The sequence below is a fragment of the Ornithodoros turicata genome, chromosome 5 (genome assembly GCF_037126465.1).
Source record: "Ornithodoros turicata isolate Travis chromosome 5, ASM3712646v1, whole genome shotgun sequence".
NCBI classification, from domain to species: domain Eukaryota; kingdom Metazoa; phylum Arthropoda; class Arachnida; order Ixodida; family Argasidae; genus Ornithodoros; species Ornithodoros turicata.
This window is the reverse complement of record NC_088205.1, coordinates 68399313-68424153: the sequence shown is the minus strand read 5'-3', so window position 1 is coordinate 68424153 and position 24841 is coordinate 68399313. Positions and strand designations below refer to the sequence as shown.

At 49.9% G+C, this 24841-nt stretch overlaps 1 protein-coding gene across 2 annotated transcripts in view; it reads right to left on the bottom strand.

Annotated features, from left to right (window-relative positions):
- The window catches only part of LOC135394648 (sushi, von Willebrand factor type A, EGF and pentraxin domain-containing protein 1-like), a 72808-nt gene extending 48624 nt beyond the window's left edge, over positions 1 to 24184 (bottom strand). For both annotated transcript variants that reach the window (XM_064625489.1, XM_064625490.1), the window contains exons 1-3: positions 23616 to 24184; positions 3830 to 4044; positions 1280 to 1441 (exon numbers count right to left, since the gene is read on the bottom strand). In XM_064625489.1, the coding sequence (XP_064481559.1) occupies positions 1280 to 1441; positions 3830 to 4044; positions 23616 to 24052 (814 nt within the window). In that variant the 5' untranslated portion in view covers positions 24053 to 24184. The remainder of the gene's footprint in view (positions 1 to 1279; positions 1442 to 3829; positions 4045 to 23615) is intronic.
- Positions 24185 to 24841: the final 657 nt, after the last annotated feature.

Here is a 24841-nt window from a genome sequence, read left to right as displayed (position 1 = left end):
GAAAAATGCCGCAGGGTGGGTCATACCGCGCATATACCGAACAGTACGATCGGACCCGTTAATAAATCCACACGGTCACGATAGGTATGCGCGCGTTTCTCCTGCTGTCTCATTGGTCCAATTGTTGCCTCCTCGGGATCCCATTCGTTGCCGCCAAAGACAGCTGTGTTGTCATTGCGTTTTTCTTCGTAACGGTAGCGCTGTGTGAACTAATTTTGCTTGCATCATACTAATTGAAATACGAACTTTCAATATAGAGCGAGTTGTTTTTGCATTTTAGTGTCCTTTCCGTGAACTAACATAATAATTTTGTGAAAAAAAAAACAAAAAAACATTTCCTCATGACCGCAAGGGTCGCTGCATCGCGCTCGGGAACGAGACCACATTTTTTCCAGGGTTATTATTAACTTTGACGGGAGCTGTGCACACTATAATGGGACGCCTTACACTATAGGAAGTTATCCGTAGTAGTAGCTGCGAAAACATGGTGTCATCGTGTTCCTTCCTTCAGTTATTGTTATTATTATTTGGAACTATCTTGCATCAAGTTATTGAGCTTATTTATGACAACTTCCTGCATCATGCAGTTTTTGTAGAGTACATTTTTTCTAGTAGAACTCGTTTGTATCTAGTTTCTATCGGTCACTCTTTTACGCCTCAGTAGGTACTCTACAGAAAGCATAAGATAAAGGATGTTGTCAAATCAAAGTTCCGCCGCGCGATGCGAGAAGCACTCTGCGCGAGTTTACCACCTTTTTTTGTAACCTCTATCAGAGTACCTTACGATGTAGCAAAACATTTGAAGAAGGGTACGTGCCTAACTCAAGTATTATAAACGTGCGTAGATTAGGGAATACAATAAAGTTCGTGATGCTTCTTCTTTCTGCCAAAATCGGGGCAGACGGCCGAAGCGAGCACTACCTGAGGATGACACAGTTGAAGGATATCGTCAGCACAACATTCAAACTGACATAAATTCAGTGCAACTCCACTACGTTGTGTGGAAATACAGTTGCAAATTTAGTTGAAACTACTTTGCCAGATTTACAGGTGTAGTTTAATTACTTCCTCTAAAAAGTTGAGCGGAAGTAGTTTCAAATACTCTCTATAAACAAGTAGTTGGTACTTCGAAAGTAGTTAGTGCCCACAGTACCATGTTACTTAAGTGTAGGACCAGTTACAATACTACAATACGCCTGTTGAGGACACGGGTCATATCCGCATTAAGTGTCCTCTAGTGTTTTGAACTGTACGTTGATATCGTCTTTATCCTACTTACGGTGGCATTGCCCTAGTCCTCCCTTTCCATAGTAGCCTGGTTTGCAGACGCACTGATGTTGGCCGCCACGAGATCCGCAGGCACAGGCGGCGTTGCTGTCACAGTCAAATTTGGTGCAGGGAGCGGATGAGGCAGACAGGTCGAAGTGAATCTCCGCCACATCTGAGGCGAAAACAATATGTTTTTGGTGTGCACGACATAGTACATTATACTACACGGCACGCTCATGCATGTTTGCCTTGGTTGTATTGCTGGTTGTTCCTAGTGGATGAGGGCATACGAATATTTCGATATGTAATATGCTTACTTTGCATTTGTGGAGGCATTAAATTGGAGACATCTTACTGATCGTATTCCTGCACCGAATCGCACCTTGAGACGTTGAAAATGAAGATCCTGACTCTATCCCTCTGAGCGTAGTCTGTTGCATGTAAAGTCATATTGAATAACGATCACCGCATTCCCAAACGGAAAGTATCCCGGTCGTGACTTACGTTCAGAAATGCATATGGCACGGGCATTGCAGTTTCATTTGCAGGGCACCAGTCAGTGCCCAGATCATGTGACAAAGTCTGACTGGCTACACCGGGACGTCTACACACGGTGAATTAACTTGTCGACACAGGTGCCACCACCTAGGAGCCGGCTGGCGCGAACCAACTCACGTTTTTTGAAGTAAGGATGTACGTATGCAATATGAAAAGAAATATTCGTAACTTCCGAATGTGTGGGCCTGTTGAGGACACGGGTCATATCTTACTGTCTGGCCGATGATACCATTAGCACCGCCAGACAGTCTTAGCCCGGTGGGCAGCAGACCTTTTAACCGAGGGTCCTGGGCCTTGGCGTGCGATCAAAAATCTCAAAATCCTACAGGCGTTTGCGTGATTCTTTTTTTTTTTTTTTTACAGATTCCAAGATCATGGGTTTACTGTGATTTCTAGTGTCTCTGTTTGTGCTGTTTTCGGTTTCATCACCCTCTCTTTATGTGTCTGTGTGCGTGTTTCTTTTTTTTCTTTTTTTTTCTCTCCTTTTCTGATTACTAAACTGGAGTAGCCTGTCCTCTGCATGAGCGCCACGCAGTCAATTAATTTTCTTTTCTTTCCACGAAGCCAAACAAAGAAGGAAAATATGATGAAATAAGGGTGAGCAGGCAAGCGAGCTGGTGAAGGTTCGACGAAGGCATACCTTGAGCTTGAGGGCTCGTCTTGTCTACTTGTTCGTGTGTTTCGTTCCCTCATGCTCAAGGTATGCCTTCGTCAAGGAAAATATCATTGAGCTTAACAGTATTATGCAAGCAAGCTGGTGTAAACATGACGTAAGTAACTTCGGGTGAAGACAAATGGACGAACCGACGCGTAAGAACTCAGCTGTTCTTCGTGTCCTGGGTTATGCTTTGCAACTATAAAAGCGCTCAAACCACAAAAGGGACGAGACAACACAAAACGAGTAGCGCACAGGAGTTTCTGGAATGATTTTCTGAGTGTGTGTACGAAATTCTGCTGTGCTGTCTTGTGGTCCATTTCCCTCAGAACGCACAGCGCATGCACGGCTCTCGTGCTGATTGAAAACAGTCGGGACCATTACTATACACTAACGCTACTATATACCATTTTTCCCGTTCCTGGAGTCCTGCAGTCCGTCAGTTAGGAGGCTACGCTTCCCGGGTTTCCGCACCAAAAATGTAGGGAAAGGATCCACGAACGACAACGACTAGATTTAAGGCGGACTCATGGGGTCTGGGTCTAGTTAACGTTCGCTACCGAGAGAGCTACAGTACCGTTGCAAAATTGTTTTCTTTGCTTTGCTTTCCTCCTGCGTTTTATGGAAGTAATGTAGTCGGCGCCAGCGTGCAGAACGTGATAGCAAACGACAAAGCGATTATTTTCATTCGCAGGGATCTGGAAAACTGCTGTAGGCTTGTCGAATTTGTCGATTGCGATCAATTGGCCGACTGTTACTGTAGGGAATGACATTATTTTGACCCAAATATCGCGGGCGGGCGGGCCGTGAGAAGCGATTTTGTTGCATCTCCCATAGACTCCCATGTATTGAAAATTTGACAAACTTTAATTTGCCGACACTCGGTGGATCGCGTCAGTCTTTCATAAAATATCTCATTCCCTAGATAAACTCGAGGGGAACACGCCTGGACCTGCCTGGTGTAGAAATTTAGCGAGGTTTACGGGAACCCTGCGAACAAAAATTCCCCATAGACTGCTTAAGAAGTGAGTCCGCCTTAGTGCAGAATGGCTGCACAATGCTTTTAGTTGCAATACATTGCCAACAGGTCCAGTTCGACGCTTTTGGTACCTCGTTTAAGTACCGACGTAAGTCCATCCCCTTGTCTGGACCTCAAACGCAGGAATATGCTGCCTACGTCGTACGGAAATGCTGTTTTTCTCGTTCTCGAAATGTGTTGAACCTCAGACAATGTTTTTCGTGTGCTTGTCTCCCTTATAGAGATTCGACATCATGTTTAGTGCAGTTAGGTTAAGTTAAGCACTTGCATTTAACCTGCATGTTAAAATGTATCACAGGCATGCATACCATCTCGGAGTTTTTGGTTGATCTCTTTGATGTACGGAAAATTCTTCAGCATGTAGACATGGTTGGGTGACGTAGCAACATCTAACAGCTCGGCTGCGTTGATTGATGCAACTCCCACTGCGAACATCACTACACCCTTACTCCTGAGCTGACGAGCGATGCTGCGCGGCGAGTATCCAGCGTTGGCTTGCCCGTCGGATATCAGAATGACGATTCTGTAAAATAAGTCACAGTGAGGTGTTAATATTAATACACTGCACAAGGAAATTTCAAGCATCGTAATCCGACTCTTAATTTATAGGGCTATGCGAACTGTAACGTATTTCCGGACGAACCAAGTTCATGTACACGCGGAACATAAATAGCGGAATAGAAGAGTGCATGTGGCAGTGGCATTGCCAGTGCCACTGCGGCACAAGCGAAAATCACGGGAATACAGCAGTCAGTTGGAAACAGGCATGGAAGTCGAGCAGCCGGAAAAACTTTTGTATCGATCCCGCTGCTTCTAGGCAGACTAATAATAATAATAATAAAAAACAACGAAAACGTAAAATCGCCGTGCGTGTAGGTTCATGGCAAGATGCTCCTATTTTACATGGCAAAATTACTGCAAAAAAAAGTCGTTTTAAAATTTATTCTACGAAATTAAAGTGGTTGGGACACTTTCATAGATTTGGTTCATTGCATCACATGGACGCGTTGTACTGCACGCCAGAATACTTGACTTCATGAGCAACAGCTCCACTACCGCTGACAGGTCATTCGCTCCAGATGTTTGCGCCGTCAAGCAGTCACGGGTTTGGGACCAGAACCCCGCCACTTGGATCGTGCCCAGACCGAGTACCAATCGACCTTTTTCACAATGGCTTACGCGCATGACCTTGAGGCGCCGGAGAGGGTTATCTCAGTCTTCATTAGACGGCGGGGGGGGGGGGGGGATCGAGGTAGCTTGCCGTCGGTGGCCGCACTCAAGTGGGCATCGTCAAGACTATAGCCAAAAACAAAAAAGGAAAGGGAGAGAGGGGAATTGAGGATTTCAAAGAGATGCATAGGCAGGATGACCGATACTGATGGGACGGAGGCACACTGTAGACGAGAGGTGCACTAGAGTGGTCTCTCCGCGAGGCCCGTCTCTTGAAGAAAGCGCACGAGGCCGCGAGTTAGACGGCGCAGTATGGAGACGGCAGTAGTGGGGACCAATGGGGAGACCGCACGAACGGCGCGAGCTCGTCGGCCCCATTCCAGACCGGTTTTCGTGCTTTGTGCTACCCACGTGGATTTGTCTTGACGCGCTGCGAGCGTGGTTCGCTGCAGGGCCGCTAGGATACGACGCGTATGTGAAAAAGGTCAATTTCATTTGTCTACAGTACTCTCGCAGCAGACAAAATTCTATAACGTTACCTTGCCGCTTTCTCCGTCCGCTGCTGAAGAAGTCTACACACCGTTTTCCAGCAAGCCTCACACCCAACGCTTTTGCAGTCAGCACAAGCCGGAGAGGAGGAAAGCGATACCAGGGAGGAAGCGTGTGCTTTCCTTCTCTCTGGTTTGTGCGGTAAACTGTTTTCAACGTGCTCCGCCGACTAGACGGCGCTGTGCTTTCAATATGGCGGCGTCCACGGGAAAACGGTATATCGAGAGGCCTCACCACTCTCATCCTCACATGCCTTCACCTCATGAGGCTATTCGCAACCCTCGTGGCCTCATGTATTTTCACCTCATGCGGGTCCTCATCCTCACGTGTCCTCACCTCGTGAGGGCCTCATGCCCTCACGGTGCCTCACGTACTTTCGCCTAAAGAGGACCCACATGGCCTCACGAGTCCTCATCTTCACGTGCCCTCACCTCATGAAGGCCCTCACGGCCTCACGTACCTTCAACTCGTGAGGACCCTCATGGCCTCACCACCCCTCATCCTCACGAGCCCTCGCCTCGTGAATACCCTCATGGCCTCACGTGTCTTCAAGTCACTAGGAGGCACATGAGTATCGAAAAAAACTTTCCGCCATGTTCACATGAGACGTCGTCATTGAACTACTGTGTACACTCTAAGAAAAAAAGGTAGAATTTCCTACCCAAAGTTGCAGCAGGACAGTACTTCTACTATGTCGTGCCAATCCACACGCGACTTCCCCCCGCGGGTATTAGAGGCAGCGTCCCTTTCCGTTTCTCCTCTCTCTCACGTTTGCTCTAGGAGAAAATTGTAGAATTTCCTACCCAACCTGGTAGAACGACAGTTTCTACTCTGCAGTTATACCCAAAAGGTAAAACTGGTTGGAGTAGAAATGTGGTTGCAATGCAGCTCTACCTAAATGGGTAGAAAATCATACCTTTTTTTCTTAGTGTATAGGTAGTTGGTACTAATGGCACTGTGCGGCATTAAACTGTTAGGGTTTCCTGCTGTGCTTCGATAAACTTGGTAACAGTTGTTACTGTTACAGTGAGGTTTAACGTTAGTGTCGGGCATCAGTAAATAGGATCCCGAAATACAACAGTGCAAATGTACCGTTATGGAAATGATCGGGTGGTGGCGGGGAAAGTGCTTGGCTTGAAGAGATCCTGTACTCGATTCTCAAAACCCTATGACGCTGCTTCCAGAGTCGGAGGATACGCTAACAGCTGAAGTGTTTGCGCACAACGATGGGACTAATCACACCGGCAATCACATCGTGCCTTGTTGTTTTGTTAGTTCCTTCTTTAATACTTCCTTCATTATTGCTGTCGCACAGACTTTGGAGAACCCGGTAAAGGCTGGTTTATATTGAGCTTTATGCTGTCGTTACATTTCCAGCAGTGGTAACACTTGTTTAAAAAGAAAATACGAAAATACCGCACATGGCACCTTTGGCACGACACAGGACGCGTTTGTCCACTTGCAATCATTCGAAATTAGCGGGGAGCAGTTGCACGCACTTTTAAAAACGCAGTTCAGGGCCTCTCCAAACGACCCTGCAAGTCTGTATACAGTACAGACTTGCTTGCACACCATCATTCGATCACGTACTCTCGCTCATACTGCTAAGTCACAGTGAAGTTATGGCAGTTTTTGTGTCCTATCAGTCGCTTCGTGTTCAACCGTCCAGTGATAGTTTCTGTCGAAAGCTGTTTCGTTTTCATGAGGTTGACTTCAGAAAACATCCGTTCCGCGCATGCGCTTGAACTCGAATACGGCAAGCAGAGGAGGGGGTATATAAGTTTAATGAACAGGAGGTGACGTCCACGCAGGGAGAGGTCAGCCAAACCTATGTCGGCTTGCTACGCCCTGGTGAAGCAAAAAAAAAAGGGGGGGGGACGGCCGGCTTCGTCGCAGCGGAGGCGAGCGCCCAGGGCCGCGGTTCTCAGGTTACAGCGTAACCCTCAGCTGGATGTCCTGTTGGTATTGCAGGAGAGCCCCTGTAACGGCTCCCTGCTGTTGGCGTGCGACGGGGCCGAGAAGCACGGCCAGTGAGAGCGAACCATGTCCCAGGCGTTGGAGGCAAAGCCGCGAGGACAGCCCGGGCTGCAGAGTACTCCGAGCAGGTTAGTAGGATGTGCTCGACATCTGCCACTGCGCCACAGGTAGCGCAGCTAGCTGAGCGACGCTTTCCGACCCTGCACAAGTATTACGGTGTGTATGCGAAGTTGAGTCGGATCTGATGGAACAGCGCTTCTTCTGCGCGGATGAGCTTCTGGGGTGGGGTGAATTGCATTGCCGTGTCAATGGACTGGTTGGCGCGTACAGCGTCTTCGGCAGAGCGGCGCATTTCGGAGGCACACCCCTGGCGGATCTTTATAAGGCAGGCGGACGATGTTAGCGGTATACTAGCTGGCGGGCCGACGTCTTGATGGGCGCGCCTCGCGGCGGCGTCTGCTCGGGCGTCCCCGCTGAGGCCTATGTGGCTGGCAACCCACTGTAGCCGCACACCGTGGCCAGAAGCGCAAACAGAATCGCATGCGGTGGTGATAGGCGTGTGGAGGTCGCTGATGATTTTGGTGGAGTGAGAATGCAGGATCTCCAGGGCTGCCTTGCTGTCGGTGAGGATCGTCCACTCTGCAGGTGGGGAGGACGAGATGTCCTGAAGGGACATATTGATGGCGAATAGCTCTGCTTGCGTTGAGGACGTCTTGTTGGGGAGCTTGGACGCTTTCTCAAAATCTTCATGGGGCACATAAAAGGCTGCAGTTGCTCCACCAGGTGTCACAGACCCATCAGTATAGATAGTCTGCCTTCCATTGTGCAGCGAGGCTAGGTGTTCCAGGGCAAGTTGATGTACTACAGCCGCTGGCGTGTCGCTTTTTTTCCCGAGGCCATTTATGAATATGCATATGAAAGGTCGGTCGAGAGCCCACGTTGGAGGAGCATACAATAGGGGGGATGTGGGAGATGGAACAACACCCTTCAGACGGCGCACCGCGCTACCAAAGGCAGACGCGGGGCTGTCGTGGTCGATGGTCCTGATGTAGTGGGAAGGGTGCCGAGTCATTAGCCGCGTGTAAATGCGGAGGGTCTCTCTATCTCGCAGGTTGGTAACAAGTGGTTCCCTTGCCTATGCAAGTATCGAATCAGTTTCCGTGGTCTTCTGTTAGCCCAGGCATGCACGAAGGCTGCGAGAATGGATGCTCAGGAGTTCCCGCTCATGAGTCGTGCGCAGGCCATGCAGCACGGGGATGCTGTACCGCAGGAAGCCGGGCACGAGGGAGCTGTGAATTTGGCGAAGGTCGCGACAGGTGGGGCCCCAAGACCCTCCGGAGATGCGTCGTTGGACGTCCACTGATCTGCTCGTCTTGATGGAGAGGTTCTTTATGTGCTTAGACCACGAGAACTGTCTGTCAATGATCACGCCAAGGTACTTGCAGCGCGTCACAAATTGAAGCGGGGTTCCGGCAACATGAAGAGGGTAGCTGGTGAAGGGCCGCCGAGTAAATGCCATAGCGACTGTCTTGCTAGGGGACACACGGAGTTCTCTGTCATCCAGGTAAGACGCGGTGGTGTTGAGACCGCCTTGTAAGCGTTGTTGAATAGCATCCCGTCGGACTCCGGATGTCAATATGTAGATGTCGTCGGCATAGATTGTGATGCGGACATGCTCAGAGAGGCACGTCGGGAGTGATGCCATAATCAGATTGAACAGCAGCGGGCTCAGTACACTATACCTTGTGGCACTCCACGGGTGACAGGAAAATCTGGCGTATCTCCTAATGCAGTGCGCACGGAGCAGAGAAGGTTTATAACGAAACTTCCTAACATCGGAAACATAAGCTCGTCGGAAATTGTCTTCATGCTTGCTATGTTACTGGGTGCCCTCTTGAATGTGTATACTTCTGCAATGTATTTGCTATAAATTGTTTTACTTGGGCAGCCGCTCGCTTTTTTAAAGGTGACTGCTTGCAGCTGCGCATAACGCGTGGCTTCCTCACTACGTCAAAACGGCATGATTTCCTCGATCGTACGTGGACTACGATGCAACCAGACATTGTCAGTAAACGGGAATTGGAGTTCCCTAAGTAAAACCACGCTTCAGGCAAAAAATTCAGTAGAATTAAGCGCATTTTGATCTTTTTCAGTATTTCAGATCTGGCAACACTGTGGCGGACGGCAGCAGCAAACCAATCAAAGCGAAGAAGAAGACGAGGACCCGTGGCGTATGAAAACGAACGATCGCCTTGTAGCGCCCGTGGAGGTCTGGCTTCTCTCGCTCTCGTCGGTTTATCTCGAGAGTACGGCGTACCTCAGCGTGGACACGCTCGCCGTTCTCCGTTCGCCGATCCCCGCTCCCAGAGCGCACGCCCCGCAGTGGGAACGTATCTTAAAAGAACGGAAGCTCTTGTACGCTGAAGGAGAGCTTATTTGAGCTGGTCACATGGAGATGTCGCTGAAGGATTGACTAGAATGTCGTACACCCCCTCTTGTACTGCGTGGGTAAGCGTTGAAGTGACGTGGTAGAACATCGTTAATTGTGAAGTGATATCACCAAGGCTACACTGTGCCTCTGCCATGGATGCACTGCCTGGATGAACTACACGGCTAGATTGCAGTCAAAGAATGGTGGAACCCTGACATCGACGGCGACCAAGGAAGGAGCCGTCGAAATCGCTGCATTTTCTAGCGTTCGAGAGGCGTTGCGCTATTTCGCTCGAGGTGCGACGAGTGCCACTAAAATCTGTCGCCTTCTCGTCGCCCTGCTTTCGATAGCTGTTCATGCTGTCGATGACTCATCCTGGGGTCCTTGCTACTCTCCATGCCATGGCATCACATTCAGATTGACATCAAGAGATGGATACAATCCTCTCTTCCATGTCGACGGCCAAAAATCTCACGCATTATGATTATTCCACTAGCTTGTTTCCTGCCAGCACTTGAGGAGGAGTGGACGAGCTGCCGGGCACTCGAAACGAAAAGAGTACACAGGCAACTTGGAGACAAGAAAAAGAGAACAGTTAATAAAAGTGGCAGGTGACGTTTTTGGCACTTGCTCTTTTTCGGAACCGGGCAAAAATGAACCACAGAGAGTAAGGGTGACTAGCATGCCGCCGAGCCACCAGGTGGCTACGCGACACGTGCTGAGGGGACGGCATGTGTGATACACTTCGACTAATGGTGTATTGGAGTGATCGTCCCGATACTCTGAGCTGAAGCGGGTCACACCGTTTCTCACTACGTTTCCGACCCGGAGGAACTGTGCAGAACCCGAACGCGGCAGGTTCGAACAGAGGAGCGGAGATGGAATGTTAACTCACGTCACTCCCGGTGTTTCTCGAGTAATCAAAACGACGACGATGCAAAATGCAGTAACATGGCAGGCATGGCGCAACAGAAACACTACTCAGCGGAAGCTGTCGCAGTCACGTGACCGCAACCGCTCCGACGGCGTTGGGGAGAGCACTCTAGAGCGCTCTGAATTTGAGGAAAGAGCTCCAATACAGTGCTCCAGTCTGAACAATCACTTATTAGGACTGATGTGGGCATAGGTCACATATCGGGACTTCAGGGAAGGTACCACGTTGGTCAACGCAAGCGGAGAAATGGTTATCGATACGGATGGCGCGTAGATTCGGAGGTCGTCTCTATGAGGAGTGCATTGATAGAGAGAATCTCCCTCTCCGGACACTTGCCTCACCTTCCCGCGCATGAGGCCCCGCTGTGTGACCGTACCCACATGGGTCGTAATAGCCGACTATTCAGCCCTAATGGCCCTTACGTACATATGGCCGGCTGTCACACCTGTAGCACTGTCAACCTAGTCTACTGCATTTTCTGTTCGGCCTGCCCCAAAACATTCAACATCGGACAGACTGAGCGTAAGCGCCCACGATAGATTACGTGAACATCGCCGTTTGACAATGAAAAAATGGCTTGGAAGCAAGCGAGCAGGTGGAGATGATGCATAATGCAAAAAAAAAACAAAAAAAAACCCGAGACTAGGCAAAACCAAAGGACAGACACAACACGAAGTCTCAGAGACTTCGTGTTGTGTCTGTCCGTTCGTGTTCCCTAGACTCTGGGTTTTACATTATGCATAATCGCCGTTTGGTGCATCTACATATTACATCTGGTATCGGCAACTCTCAAATTGCCCTGCTCTCCCAGTATTTTTTCCAGCCTCAATCACACCATTGATAACATGCGCGTAGTCGTTCTTAACTCTGGTTTTTCCTCTATTTCCGCACGTAAACGGGAAGAGGCCCGCCAAATCCATTATCACAACCCAATTCATCGGAGAGGTTTAGACGATCACATGAAATCAAACAACTAAGAAAAAAGGTGCTGACGCCAGGATTCGAATGGCTTAATGGCTTGCACGTCTAACGAGCTAACGAGGGGCAGGGCACTCGTCGAGAAGGGCTCCTAATAAATCACGTGCACGACGCTCCTCGCGCGGTACGTGAAGGATACAGCATACGCCACGCGCAATGTGTCACGACCTTTTTGGAATTTCCAGCCACTCGTTAGCGCGTTAAACGTGCAGCGATTAAGTCAATTGGGTCTACTGATTTCCGGCCAGATATGCTAGCGTTACACCACGCTGAGGCCGACAACGGCGAGCCTTCTCGCCGTCACCACCACCACAACCGACACGAGAGCAGGGCCTTCTCCTGAGTACGAATCCTGGCATCAGCACATTTTTCCGGAGTTGTTTGATTTCATTGATTCCTGGGCGTTTGGAGGCTTACGCGTTTGTGTTTCTCCTTAAATATAGCCGGCGTCGGCTAACTTCCGTCGTTTACTCTTAGACGACAGACTTGTTTTCGGTTTTTAGCCTTATAGTGAATTCAGGTTCGAGTGCAGGCCAGTGTAGTGCGCCGGTGTAAGGCCCGTGCGGGAAAACCGAGCCAGTGCTGCTGCCACCATTCTATGTTGAGCAAGTGTAAACAATGGCCGCGTTAGGCAGGCTACCGAGCGCCATATGCCGGGTTCTCAGGGGAACGTACCCTTGGTGTACTTAATGGTGTTTGTGAGGCTATCCGGAAGCCGAGCGCCAGATCCGCTGAGCGCGCGCCCCCTATCGAGCTTTCTTCCGTCGTCTGCTCTTACGTAAACGTAGCAGTAGACCATAGCAGTCCTCTGTAATCGTATCACTATTTACCGCCGACATCCGATGATTCCGGAAACACAAAGAGTATGGGCGGTTGCAACGTGTTGCAAGGCTTGCGCTGTTTAGAGATGTATAAGCCAGATGGCATCACTCCTCACGGGCGCATCATATAACACCCCTGCTCAGACGCCCTCTGTACGCTCCACAAATATATATATAGTGTGCACGCAAGTGTACCTCTCTCTCTGTACGCAGCAATGTAATCAACCAGTTATACAGTTCAATAAACGTCCTATAAGGACACGAAACATGGTGTCAGAAGTGGGATGTCACCTGCATCACCTCATCTAGCAAGGTGTAACAACAGCGGCTTTCCGACAGAACAGAAGTTCGAGTGCCGATCGTGAGCACGACGTTTTGAAGACGCCTTTGATCTCGCGCGCCCGCCCAGCAAGGTAGGCCTGTCATATAGTTTCGGAATGGCGATGGCCAAAGTTGAAACGCCGCAAGGAATGTGCTTTAAAGGTGATATCGCCACAGAATGGAAGTCTTTCAAACAACGCTTCAAACTATACTTACTAGCAACAGGAGGCAGTAAAAAATCGGATGCAGAGAAGGTTGCCTTATTCTTATCGCTTGGAGGCACAGCTCTCATTGATGTCAAGGAAGAAGAAGCCTGCTCCGAACGGCCGTTCTGTTTTTGCTTCCCTGCTGAATTGTTAATTTTCTTGTTTTCTGTACATTATATTCTGTCCTGAAGCTTTCCTCGGTGGTCCAAAGAGACTTATAGGACCGCGACGGCGATGTCGGACCCATCGCTGGGCAACGTCCCAGGCGCCGTCCCGCCGCTGCCTGCTCTGCCCACTACGGATCACACTCCTCTTCGGTGCAAGCGGCCCCGTGAAGACCACGACGTCTCTGATGAGGCTTCATCGGACGAAGAAGGCACCCAGATTATAGAGCATGAGCTCTCAGACGAAATTGCTGAGATGATCACAGACCCGGATCCCAGACCTTTCCAGGTGGTCACGTATAAGAAAAATCGTCCTGCAGGTATCCCCATCGTTTTCAAGAGGGTCAATCCTGATGTGTCTTTTTGGAAAGTGAATCCTAACCGTATCGTAAGCGATGTTATGACGGCCACACAAGAAAAGATCATTTCACATCGCATCACCAAGGACGGCGACCTTGTTATCACCGTCCCTTCAGAAGGAGCTGCAAATAGTCTTCTCCAGCTAAAAAAGGTTGCAGGCCTAGATGTCCAGACAAGCGTTCCGGAGTCGTATCTCAGAACAATGGGGCGAATCCATAACATACCGAGACTGTACTCTGATAGCGACCTCCTAGAATACCTCAAACCCTACGGAGTGTCTGCGGTTCAGAGGGAAATTGTTTACAGAAGAGAGGTCGACGGATCCTCCACGGCGTACCAGAAATCTAGCGTCATTCTCACCTTCTCTCCGGGCCAGTCTCTGCCCGCTGAGGTGAATTTGGGGTTTACGTCGCATCCCGTAACTGAATATATATCTCCTCCTACTCAGTGTTTCAAGTGCCAGAGGTTTGGGCACTACGCCAAAGACTGTCGTGGCACTCAGAGATGTAAAATATGCGCGGGATCGCACGACTTTAAGGCTTGCACGTCCCGACGCGAGCCCAAGTGTGCCAACTGCGGGAAAATCACGTGGCGTCATATGGGGCATGCAGGATCGCCAAAGCTGCTGCTGCAGCCCACGTCCGTAAGGTTGCACACGGCGGCGGCAATTTAAAAAAAGCAGCAGCGGCTCGCCCTAACCCGAGTTACGTTAAGCAACAGTCGGACTGTAATCCTTCGTCTTCGTCTCTCGGACACTCTCCTCACCGTGCCCCCCCAAGAGAACCAAAATCGCGGCAGCCCAAGATAAAAAAGTCTTTTGCTGAAGTAGTCGTGACCGACACAACTGGTTCCAAACCTTTATCTGGACTTCCAGCTCCAGCAAAAGGTTCCCTGGAAATGTTACGCCCCACGCCTCAGGAAGGACGTGCGAGACGAACTGAGAAGCAACCTATCCGGGACAGGCAAGGTCGCGACTGTTTCACCCCGCTTTTGCCGCTCATCTTAGCCGCATTCCGATCGGTTCTAAGGCTTATCCCAACAGCTGCTGAGCTGCCTGAGGTGCAAGCGTTGCTCATGCTGGAAACCCTTCTGAGTAGCTACCAACAAACGTGTCCTGTATCCACCAATGATGGCATATAGATACTCTGGGTCTTGCGTCTTTCAGTGGAACTGCAACGGTCTACAGAACAAGTTAAGCGACTTTAGAAATTTCGTCTTCAGACACCAGATGCCCCTCCTTGCTCTCTGTGAAGCACGTGTGCCCGCCTCTTTCAGACTCTCAAGTTATGTTATCTATCGCTCTGAGAAACACACTGGGTTCAGCAGGGCGATGCTCTGCGTAAGAAAAGACCTCCCAAGTGCTCTTCTTTGTTCATCTTCCGATGACCACTTCGAATATGTTGTGTGCAGTGTCCGTCTTCACGGGCAACAGGTCGCTATTGCTTGCGTGTACATCGCTCCCTCAGTACGCATCGAAGAACGCGAGTTCGAGTCGTTTTTCCGACTGCTGCCTCAACATTTCATCGTGTGTGGGGACTTCAATGCCCATGGCAACGCGTGGGGAAGCCAACATGAGGATGCGCGGGGTCGCCTCTTACAGCAGTGCCTAGAGACTTCTGGTGCCATTGTTTTGAATGATGGTTCCCCGACTTTTTTTCGCGGGCCGTCGTACTCCAGCTGCTTAGATGTCACCTTCTGCTCTGCAGCACTTGCCCGAACACTGCACTGGATGCCTGCTTCGGATACCATGGGTAGTGACCACCTGCCAGTGCTCGTATCCCATAGAGGGATACAAGGTCTTCCTAACAAAAGGAGGCTTATAAATTGGCAAGTTTTCAAGTCACGGGCAGAAGAATTGGCCCCGTCGTCCGGAAACCTGGAAGATTTTACACACGCTTTGGGGTCCAGCCTCTCTATGGCAAGCAAGCAAATCTCTGTACCGCCAATGCACTCCTTTGTCGATATTAAATTTGAACGCCTCAGAGCAATACGACGTCGAGCAGAGCGACGGTTCCGCAGAACTGGATGTCCTCGAGACTACAAGGACGTCTGTAAATTACGATGCCTTATACGCAAACACCTTCAGCGCCTTGGTCGAAAGACCTGGAGGACGTTCTGTTCCTCCCTTTCCCCTTATACGCCGACCTCAAGAATTTGGCAGGTGATCAAGACCCTCAGCTGCCCTGCTGTTGCACAGGAGACGCCCTTCCGAGCACTGGCGCTTCACCAGGACGTACCAGAATTAACTGTTGGTGACGATTTCTGCCGTCTCCTCACTCGCTCATCCTGTGCCTCCTTAGATGACGCTCACAAGCAGTCTGCCCATGATACTCTCAAGGTAGTCGACTTCCATTGCGGTGCTCGCGAGCCTCTGATGGACCTAGATTTCTCCTTAAACGAACTACAGTCTGCAATTTCTGTCGCAAAGAAAGGCTCGTCGCCAGGACCCGACGGGATCTCATACCATGCCTTACTCTCTTTGGGACCTGAGACACTTGGTAAGCTGCTGTGTCTCATAAATGAATCTTGGAGGGACGGAGTCGTACCTGACATGTGGAAGACTGCCCGCGTAATCCCGGTGCTGAAACCAGGAAAGTCACCAAGAGAACTGGCATCGTTTCGGCCCATCAGCCTCACTAGCTGTCTCTGCAAACTTGTTGAAAGGTTGATCCTGAACCGCCTCGACTGGTTCCTGGAATCCCGAAGCCTTCTAGATCCAGCACAGGCTGGCTTTAGACGGGGACGTAGCACGATGGACTGCGTGATTAATGTGGTATCCCACGTGGAACAGGCTAGTGCTGACGGCCTCCTGAGTGTTGCCGTTTTTCTGGATGTCAAGCGAGCCTATGACACCACAAGTCACAATCACGTGCTGCATGGGCTTTTTACTATGGACGTCACGGGGAGAGCCCTTAGGTGGATCTCTGACTTCTTGCGAGACAGGACCGTATACGTGAAAACCTCAGAAGGCGAAACCCTTCATCACGGTACAGCAGCTGGTGTCCCACAGGGAAGCGTCCTTAGCCCGCTCCTGTTCAACGTTGTCATGGCCGCACTACCCTCTCTCCTGCCACGGGGCGTCAATGTTAGCTTGTACGCTGATGATATTTGTATCTGGTCTTCTGGAAAGCAGTGGCCAGCACTACAACGGCGCCTGCAAAGCGCGCTGGACATTGTAGCCTCCTTCCTGGCAGAGAGAGGTATGGACCTGTCCCATGAAAAGACTGTGTTTTTGCCTTTCACACGCCGCCATTTGAGAAACCTTCAGCTCTATATAAGTGGGCACCCAGTGAGGCGCGTTACGCACCACCGGTTCCTTGGTCTCATCCTCGACCGCAGCTTATCGTGGAGAGCAGAAGTTCGCTGCTTGAAAGACAGAGCAGAGTCCCGACTGAATGTTCTGCGCTACCTCTGTGGTACCCGGTGGGGGCTCACTTCTAGGGCTCTTTTCGGTCTTCACCGGTCCCTTGTACGTCAGGTATTGACTTACCACCTTCCAGTACTGCATCATCTCTGCCCCACATCTGAGCAACTGCTGGAGACCATTCTTGTGAAGAGCATCAAGACGTGCCTCGGCGTCCACAAGTCCACATCAACTGCTCTAGTCTTCGCGGAAGCCAAGGAGCCACCTGTACCCATCATGAGGCTCGATCAGTCTCTTAGCCACTATATGAGGCTGGCAACTCGCCACCACCGACACCCCTTAGTGCGCGCTTTGACTCGTCGTCCAGCGTCTGGGTACAGCCAAGCCGTTCTTGCCCACCGAAGCATCATCCCCAAGCACAAATCTCTGCCGAAGCACCCTGACCCACTATGGGCCCTGCCCACACCCCCTGTCCGTGTCGAGGTACCTGGAGTGTCCTCGAAGAAAGCTGCGTCGACGGTTGTTCTACGGCAGCTCACCTTGGCCGTACTTGACAGCGATAGAGGGAAGATTCAGGTTTTCACCGACGCATCAACGACGCGTTCCGGCTCTGCTTGCGCCTATGTGATCCCACAGTTGTCAGCTGAAGGATGTGCAAGACTCTCACACCGCACGTCGGCGGCGGCGGCGGAACTGCACGCGATTTGTATGGCGCTTGGCTTCATTGCATCCTCTCCATCCCCAGCTCAGTGGTCCATCTACACCGACTCCAAAGCCGCCTTACAAGTCCTTCTCCACTCTACAGGATCGGGATGTCTGTCTCCAATGGTGCATGACGTCCTTGAAGTGTACACTTCTGCCGTATCACGGGGACATGACATCCAGTTGCAGTGGGTCCCTGGCCATTGCGGTGTCCCCGGAAATGAGGCTGCGGATGCGGCTGCCAGGCGTGCCCATCTAGCGCGTGGCGTTCGCACGCATCCCGTCTACTTCACAAGAGGGGATGCAAAGAGCACGATAAACGCAGTAGTGAAACGTCTGAGCGGGGAACACTGGCGTCGATGCGTCCCAGTTAACTCACTGCTGCACAAAGTGGATCCAGACCTGCAGTTTTTAATGCCCCCAGCGCTCCCCCGGGCCGTTACCTCCATCATTCACCGGCTACGTCTCAATGTGCCATATACCGGCCGCCTCCTCTTTAAACTTGGGAAGGTTTCCACACCGGATTGTTCCGAGTGCGGGGTATTGGAGGACACAGAGCATGTTATAGAAGCCTGCCCTCGATACAGAGAGCCTCGTCTTTCCCTTGAGGCGGCACTAGCCCGCCTCGACAATCGCCCTTTCTCCGTTGTGAAGGTTCTAGGCTGCTGGCCCGCCCAACACCAGGTGCCGGCATTGCGCGCTCTTGTGGACTTTCTTATCGCTTCGGACTTGCTGGACACTCTGTGAAAACTTCGGTGACATTGTGTTCGCACTATATCTGACATTGTGCAGTGAGTGATTCTCGGCGTCGAACGTCTCCCCTTTCCTTTCCCCCGTCTTCCTTTATGCTTTATCCTGCTTGGTTGTTTGGTTGTTTGTCCTATTTTTCGTAGCTGACCTTTTTCTTTCTTTTTGTTTACCAACAAACGCGTTTTGGAGTAGCCAGTTCTGACTGGGTCGGGACTAACCTCTCCATATTTTTCTTTCTTTTCCAATCCAATCCAATCCAATCTCATTGATGTCTATAACACGCTTGACTTCGGAGAGGCCACCGAGGCAACACCAGAGCCAGATTTAGTGTGGAACACGGTTATAGAGAAGCTTGACAAGTATTTTGCGCCTAAGGAAAACGAAATCCAAGCACGGTACTCCTTTCGCTGCCGAGTTCAGGGCACTGATGAGGCCTTTGATACGTTCTTAACGGACTTGAAGTTGCGTGCCAAAGCATGTAATTTTCAAGCACAAACTGACAAAATGATACGAGACCAAGTTGTCTTCGGGGTTGAAAGTAACGCTCTACGAACAGACATTTTAAAGCACGTGGATCCAACCCTTGACAACGGAGTTAAAATATGTCTTGCACATGAGTCAGCGGCAACGCAACTGAAGGCATTCCAAGACAACTCACCTGCGAAACTAACCGAGAGTGTCATTAACGCCATACGATGCAAAGAACAGCGTTCCAAAACGAAGCCAACTCAGACAGGTAGCAACGAAAACAAGAAGGAAGTGCAGAACTGTCGCTATTGTGGGGGACGACATAAGCGGCTGAGAAGTGAATGCCCAGCTTGGACTAAAAATTGTGCAAAGTGCGGTAAAAAGAATCATTTTGCAAAAGTATGCAAAGCGGGCAAAGTTCACGGTTTGCAAGAAGACAGTCCCATTAGTTCTGAAGAGGAAGTGCTTCACGTATCCACAAATAATGACAAGAAACGAATATTCGCAACTATGCTACTTGAAGATGGCAGCGCAGTGAAATTCCAGGTAGACAGCGGAGCAACCTTGAACGTGATTCCTGCTAAGTTCGTTGAAGGCAGGAAGCTGAGCCCAACAACAGCTCTGAGAGCTTGGAATAGGAGTACGGTTACACCAGTCGGGACCTGCCAACTCTGGATAAGGAATGTAAAGCAACGAAAGACTCGCTCTCTCGTTGAATTTGTTGTGGTAAGAGAAGATTACACACCTCTACTCGGCAAGGATGTGTCCGAAAAAATGGGTCTTCTCACTTTTAACTATGACCTCGTGTCACAAGTATATGAGGAGACAGCTATCTTTGACAAGCACAACGATGTGTTTAATGAAGAACTTGGACATTTGCCAGGAAAGGTACATCTGACCGTGGACCCAACTGTACAACCACAACTATGCACCTCCAGCAGAGTGCCGGTGAACATTAAGGCTGAAGTCAAAAAGCTACTTGACAAACTCGAAGCTAACGGTGTAATCACCTCTGTAGATGAGCCGACCCCGTGGGTGAACAGAATGGTCATTGCAGAAAAGAAGTCGGGAGAAATGCGCATCTGCATAGATCCACAAGCCTTAAACAAAGCATTGCAAAGAGAGGTTCATCCTCTGCCAGTGCTTGATGACCTCTTGCCAGATCTTGCAGAGGCAAAAGTGTTCTCCAGGTTTGATCTCAGAAACGGATACTGGCACTGCGAACTCGACGAAGAATCAAGTTTGCGGACAACTTTTCAAACGCCATTTGGAAGAAAGAGATGGCTCAGACTGCCATTCGGGTTGAAGGTCAGCAGCGAAATATTTCAGAAGCATCTTCAAATGGCACTACGGGACATGCCTGGTGTAGTCTGTGTGGCCGACGACATTCTAGTCTACGGCGTAGGTTCCACTCAAGGACAAGCGCAAGAAGACCACAATAATAAGGTTGAGAAGCTGCTAAATCGATGCCGTCAAGAGGGCATCAAACTCAACAAAAGGAAATGTGAGCTTAACAAGGCAGAAACTCTCTTTTTGGGACACAGACTTACAAAGGAAGGTCTTGCAGTAGACACAGACAAGGTGAAGGCAATTACAGGGATGCTACCACCCCAAGATGTGCAAGGAGTGCAACGATTCTGCGGCATGGCTAACTATCTTTCGCGCTATATGCCACGTCTGTCCAGCGAACTAGAACCGTTGCGGAGACTAACCATGAAAGATACGCCATGGATATGGGGAGCTGAGCAAGATGCAGCCTTCAACAAGATCAAGAGCATGGTTACGCAAACCCCAGTGCTTGCATACTACGACAACAAAAAGGAGTTGACTATACAATGCGACGCCAGCAAAGACGGACTAGGCGCAGTCCTGCTACAGGAAGGACATCCATTGGAATTTTCAAGCAGAGCTCTAAGCCAACCAGAGACCAGATATGCTCAGATTGAGAAGGAGATGCTCGCAATCAAATTCGCCCTGCAGAGGTTTCACCAATACACTTATGGAAGAAAGACAACGGTCATTACTGACCACATGCCTCTACAAGCAATCAAACAAAAGTCGCTCGCACAAATGCCCCGACGACTACAAGGAATGATGCTTCAGGTACAAAGGTACAACGTAGACATTGTCTACCAACCAGGAAAGACGGTCGTCATTGCAGATACCCTCTCACGAGCATACCTCGAGCAAGACACTGAAAATGAGGAAGCGCCCATTGTGAATGTTATCACACACATACCAGTACGTCCGGCAACGCTGGAAAAGGTGCGCAAAGCCACAGCAGGCGACGCGACATCCCAAGTACTTGCGGAAATGATAGCAACGGGATGGCCAGACGATAAAGCGAATGTCCCACCGGAAGCGTTACCATACTTTACGTTTCGCGAAGAGCTGAGTGTGGAAGACGGACTACTATACCGAGGACAAAGGCTGGTAATACCAAAGGAAATACGAACGGAGATCAAACAGAAGCTTCACGCGTCCCACATGGGCATTGAAAGTTGTCTCCGTCGAGCAAGAGAATGTGTATACTGGCCGGGAATCAGCGCTGAACTGAAAGAACTTGTACGAGCGTGTGACATTTGCCAGGCACACATGACAAAACAACAAAAGGAACCGCTGATGTCCCACCCTGTTCCAGCAAATCCCTGGGAGAAAATAGGCGTGGACTTAATGGAATGCGCAGGACGCCATTTTCTCGTCACGGTCGACTACCTCAGCAACTTCTGGGAAGTGGACGAACTCCGTTCCACAACGAGTGACGCAGTTATCAGAAAGCTGAAAGCTCACTTCGGCAGATATGGCATTCCGCTAAAAGTGTTCACGGATAATGGACCCCAATTTGCCAGCCAGCAGTTCGCCCAGTTCGCGAATGAATGGGACTTTAGGCATCACACGAGCAGCCCACACTACCCGCAATCAAACGGCATGGTGGAGTCTGCAGTGAAAACGGCGAAGAAACTAATAACGAAAGCACTCGAGAGTGGGCGAGAACCACAGCTAGCTTTCCTTGACTACAGGAACACACCCCAGTAAGGAACACAAATGTCGCCCGCACAAGCATTTCTAGGGCGCAGAACGCGAACCACACTCCCTACAACGGAGGTCCTCTTGCAGCCGAGATATGGGACACCACAAATAGCAAAGCAAGCACAACAAAGACGAAGTGCCACTTACTACAACAAAAGTGCGAAGCAGCTCAGTGAGCTACAACCAGGACAGACTGTACGAGTACAACCAGTGGCAAGCACGAGCAAATGGAAGCTCGGGACAATAACGAGAAAATGTGGACCACGTTCATACGAAGTTCGCAGCGAGGGCCAACTTCTCAGACGCAATCGCGTACATCTACGTGAAGTCCCTCACCGCGAGAAGAAGCACAATGAACCAATATCCACCTCTCAAAGATGCAGTCGACCGAACCAACCCCTGTTGGACCACAATGACCTGCTGGACACAGAAGACAACGCTTGCAACACCCCTCCAACAATACAAGAGGAGGATCAGCACCGGCCTACAAGAGATCGAAGACCGCCCCGCCGTTTCAAGGACTTTCTGTTTCACTAAGCTTGCAGTTATGTTGCATTTATTTAAAGAAGACAAGCGATTTCTTTCAAAGGGGAGGATGTTTAGAGATGTATAAGCCAGATGGCATCACTCCTCACGGGCGCATCATATAACACCCCTGCTCAGACGCCCTCTGTACGCTCCACAAATATATATATATAGTGTGCACGCAAGTGTACCTCTCTCTCTGTACGCAGCAATGTAATCAACCAGTTATACAGTTCAATAAACGTCCTATAAGGACACGAAACATGCGCCATTTCGAAAGTCAGTACACCGGAACATGCGTCACACTCCGGAACTGGCCCCGCTCTTCCCCAGCGTTCCCCGGCTCCGAAGAAGGGGTGCGCAGGGTGCACCCAGGAACGTGCACCGGAAGTCACTTTGGAGGTGTTAAGCGATACCCTGAAAGTGGGGACGTTCCCGGAGCACGAACCTAACGTGCCCAATGAAAAGGAGGATGCGAAGGAACGGAAAGCGGAACTCGAGGGCTCGTGTTCCGGTCCACACCGCCGATATTACCGGTCTGGCCAAACCTACACGGATTCGGTGCTCGCGAGCACACGCTGCACGCGAAGCGACCAGCAGAACACGTTGCGTGTCACCCTGAAAGCAGAACGTGCACGCTCGAGTCAGTGCGACGTTTTCTGCACGAAAAACGACCAGCTGAAATCGCTATTATAGTCAAAGTGTGTCACATGCCATCCCTTCAGCACGTGTCGTGTAGCCACCTGGCGGCGTGCCTAACCTTGCCGTCTGTGCTTCATTTTCACACGGTTCTGATGAAAAGCTCGAAACATCGCTCGCTACTTTTATTAATTTTGTCTTATCTTGCCTCCAAGTTGCCCCCCCCCCCCCCTGATACCCATCCCTTCCGCGTGCTCTTTCCGCTTCACACCCGGCCCACGGGGCTCAACGCTTTTCATTTGTTAGCAAGTTACGGCAGACGGAACTCCTTTAGTAGAACGTTCCTTTACTTCAGAACTGCAACGGTATCAGTTTCATGTTGTATCAGGTTAATCCTCCAAGCGTGCAAGTTCAACTTATCATTTCGCATTGGATGAGGTGCGTTTGCTCAGATGGCGACACAATAATAGGACAAACTTCGACAGTCAAGGAACAATGAAACGCATGTCATTGCTGCTTATTTTTTTATTGATATATTTTTTTTTTCAGTTAAGACTTGAGGAGCCGTAACTTGAAACTGCTTTCGCAACGCAGTTTGATTGTCGAAATTAACAATTTATTTTGATTAGCAAAGAGGCAGTCACTAATCTAGTTTCCGCAAGTCGGCACGCATTGATTATGGTTCGAAATAGAACCTGAACTTACCTGTTAGATCCCGGTCTACCATTTCCTAAGATTGTGTCCGCATGCTTCAAGGCATATGATGTTTGGGTTCCACCACCTCGGTATGGAATTCGGTGTATCTTCTCAATAAGCGAACACATACTGCTTCCAGCACTGTTCGCGATATAGTCAACATGATCAACATACCCATAGGAGAAAGTCGCCACTGCAATCCTAGAGAAGTCTGGGGACACAGTTAACAGTCTTGCAATCATTTCTACCATTTCAAGCTCGTGCGGAAAATTATTGGAACCAATGCTTCCAGATTCGTCCAGGACAAAGACGACATCATTTTTCTGCGTCGCATACTGTTCAAGCGTGCTAACAAAGTCACTCAGTGACTTTTCGAGGTTGAGCTGAACGGAGTTCACCGAATATAACGCCGCGAGCACAACCAAGAGTTCCCTCGTCCGTAGCATTTTGAACACTGCACAGAAAAGTCCTTGGAATGTGATGAGGACGTGTGGAGATCAACTATACGCTGTCCGCTGCAGCCTCCAGAGGAAGGACACCATGCCCCATTAAAGACTGCGACGCGTCTGATAAAGACGGTAGAGGATTACCGCCTTGTCGTGCAACTCTGTTATGTGACACTGAGGCAGACAGATAGACTGGAGCTGTTCCCTCCGTGGCCGTGACCTTGTTGCGTGGGGGTGTGCAACACATTCTGGAAAAGGCGGAGCAAGGACCGAATCACATTCAACGAGATCTTATAAACTGAATAAAGTTGTACTGCAGGTCCAGGACCACAGGCAACGAAGGAACGAGGAAGCTTCTTTTTCCACACAACGGAAAAGTGTTCCTCTTGAGTGTCATGATGGCGGCCAATGAGACGTGCGCAAGGTTCCCTTATTGGTCTACTGGCGGTAACAGGAACCGTATATGAGGGCCAGAATAATTTGAATATCATTCCTCATTCATGTGTCAATTGCTCCACAGATTCCCAACGCCCTTTAGGGAATCGCATCTTCCACCCTGATTGGGTATACGGTGATATTCTTTGTCTATCATATTGTAGTGCATCATATTGGCTATGACCTGTTAGGCCAAGTGAGTACTAGGCCTTCCGAAGGCGTTCGTGTGAGCTACCTTTTGCTGCACGCCACGGTGAAGAAAACTAGTGAGTTTGATCATTAACGACGGTCGTCATTAAAATCTGTAAGATAGTGTTGAAAGCATTGGTCGACGGGACGATGGGGTTACTGTGA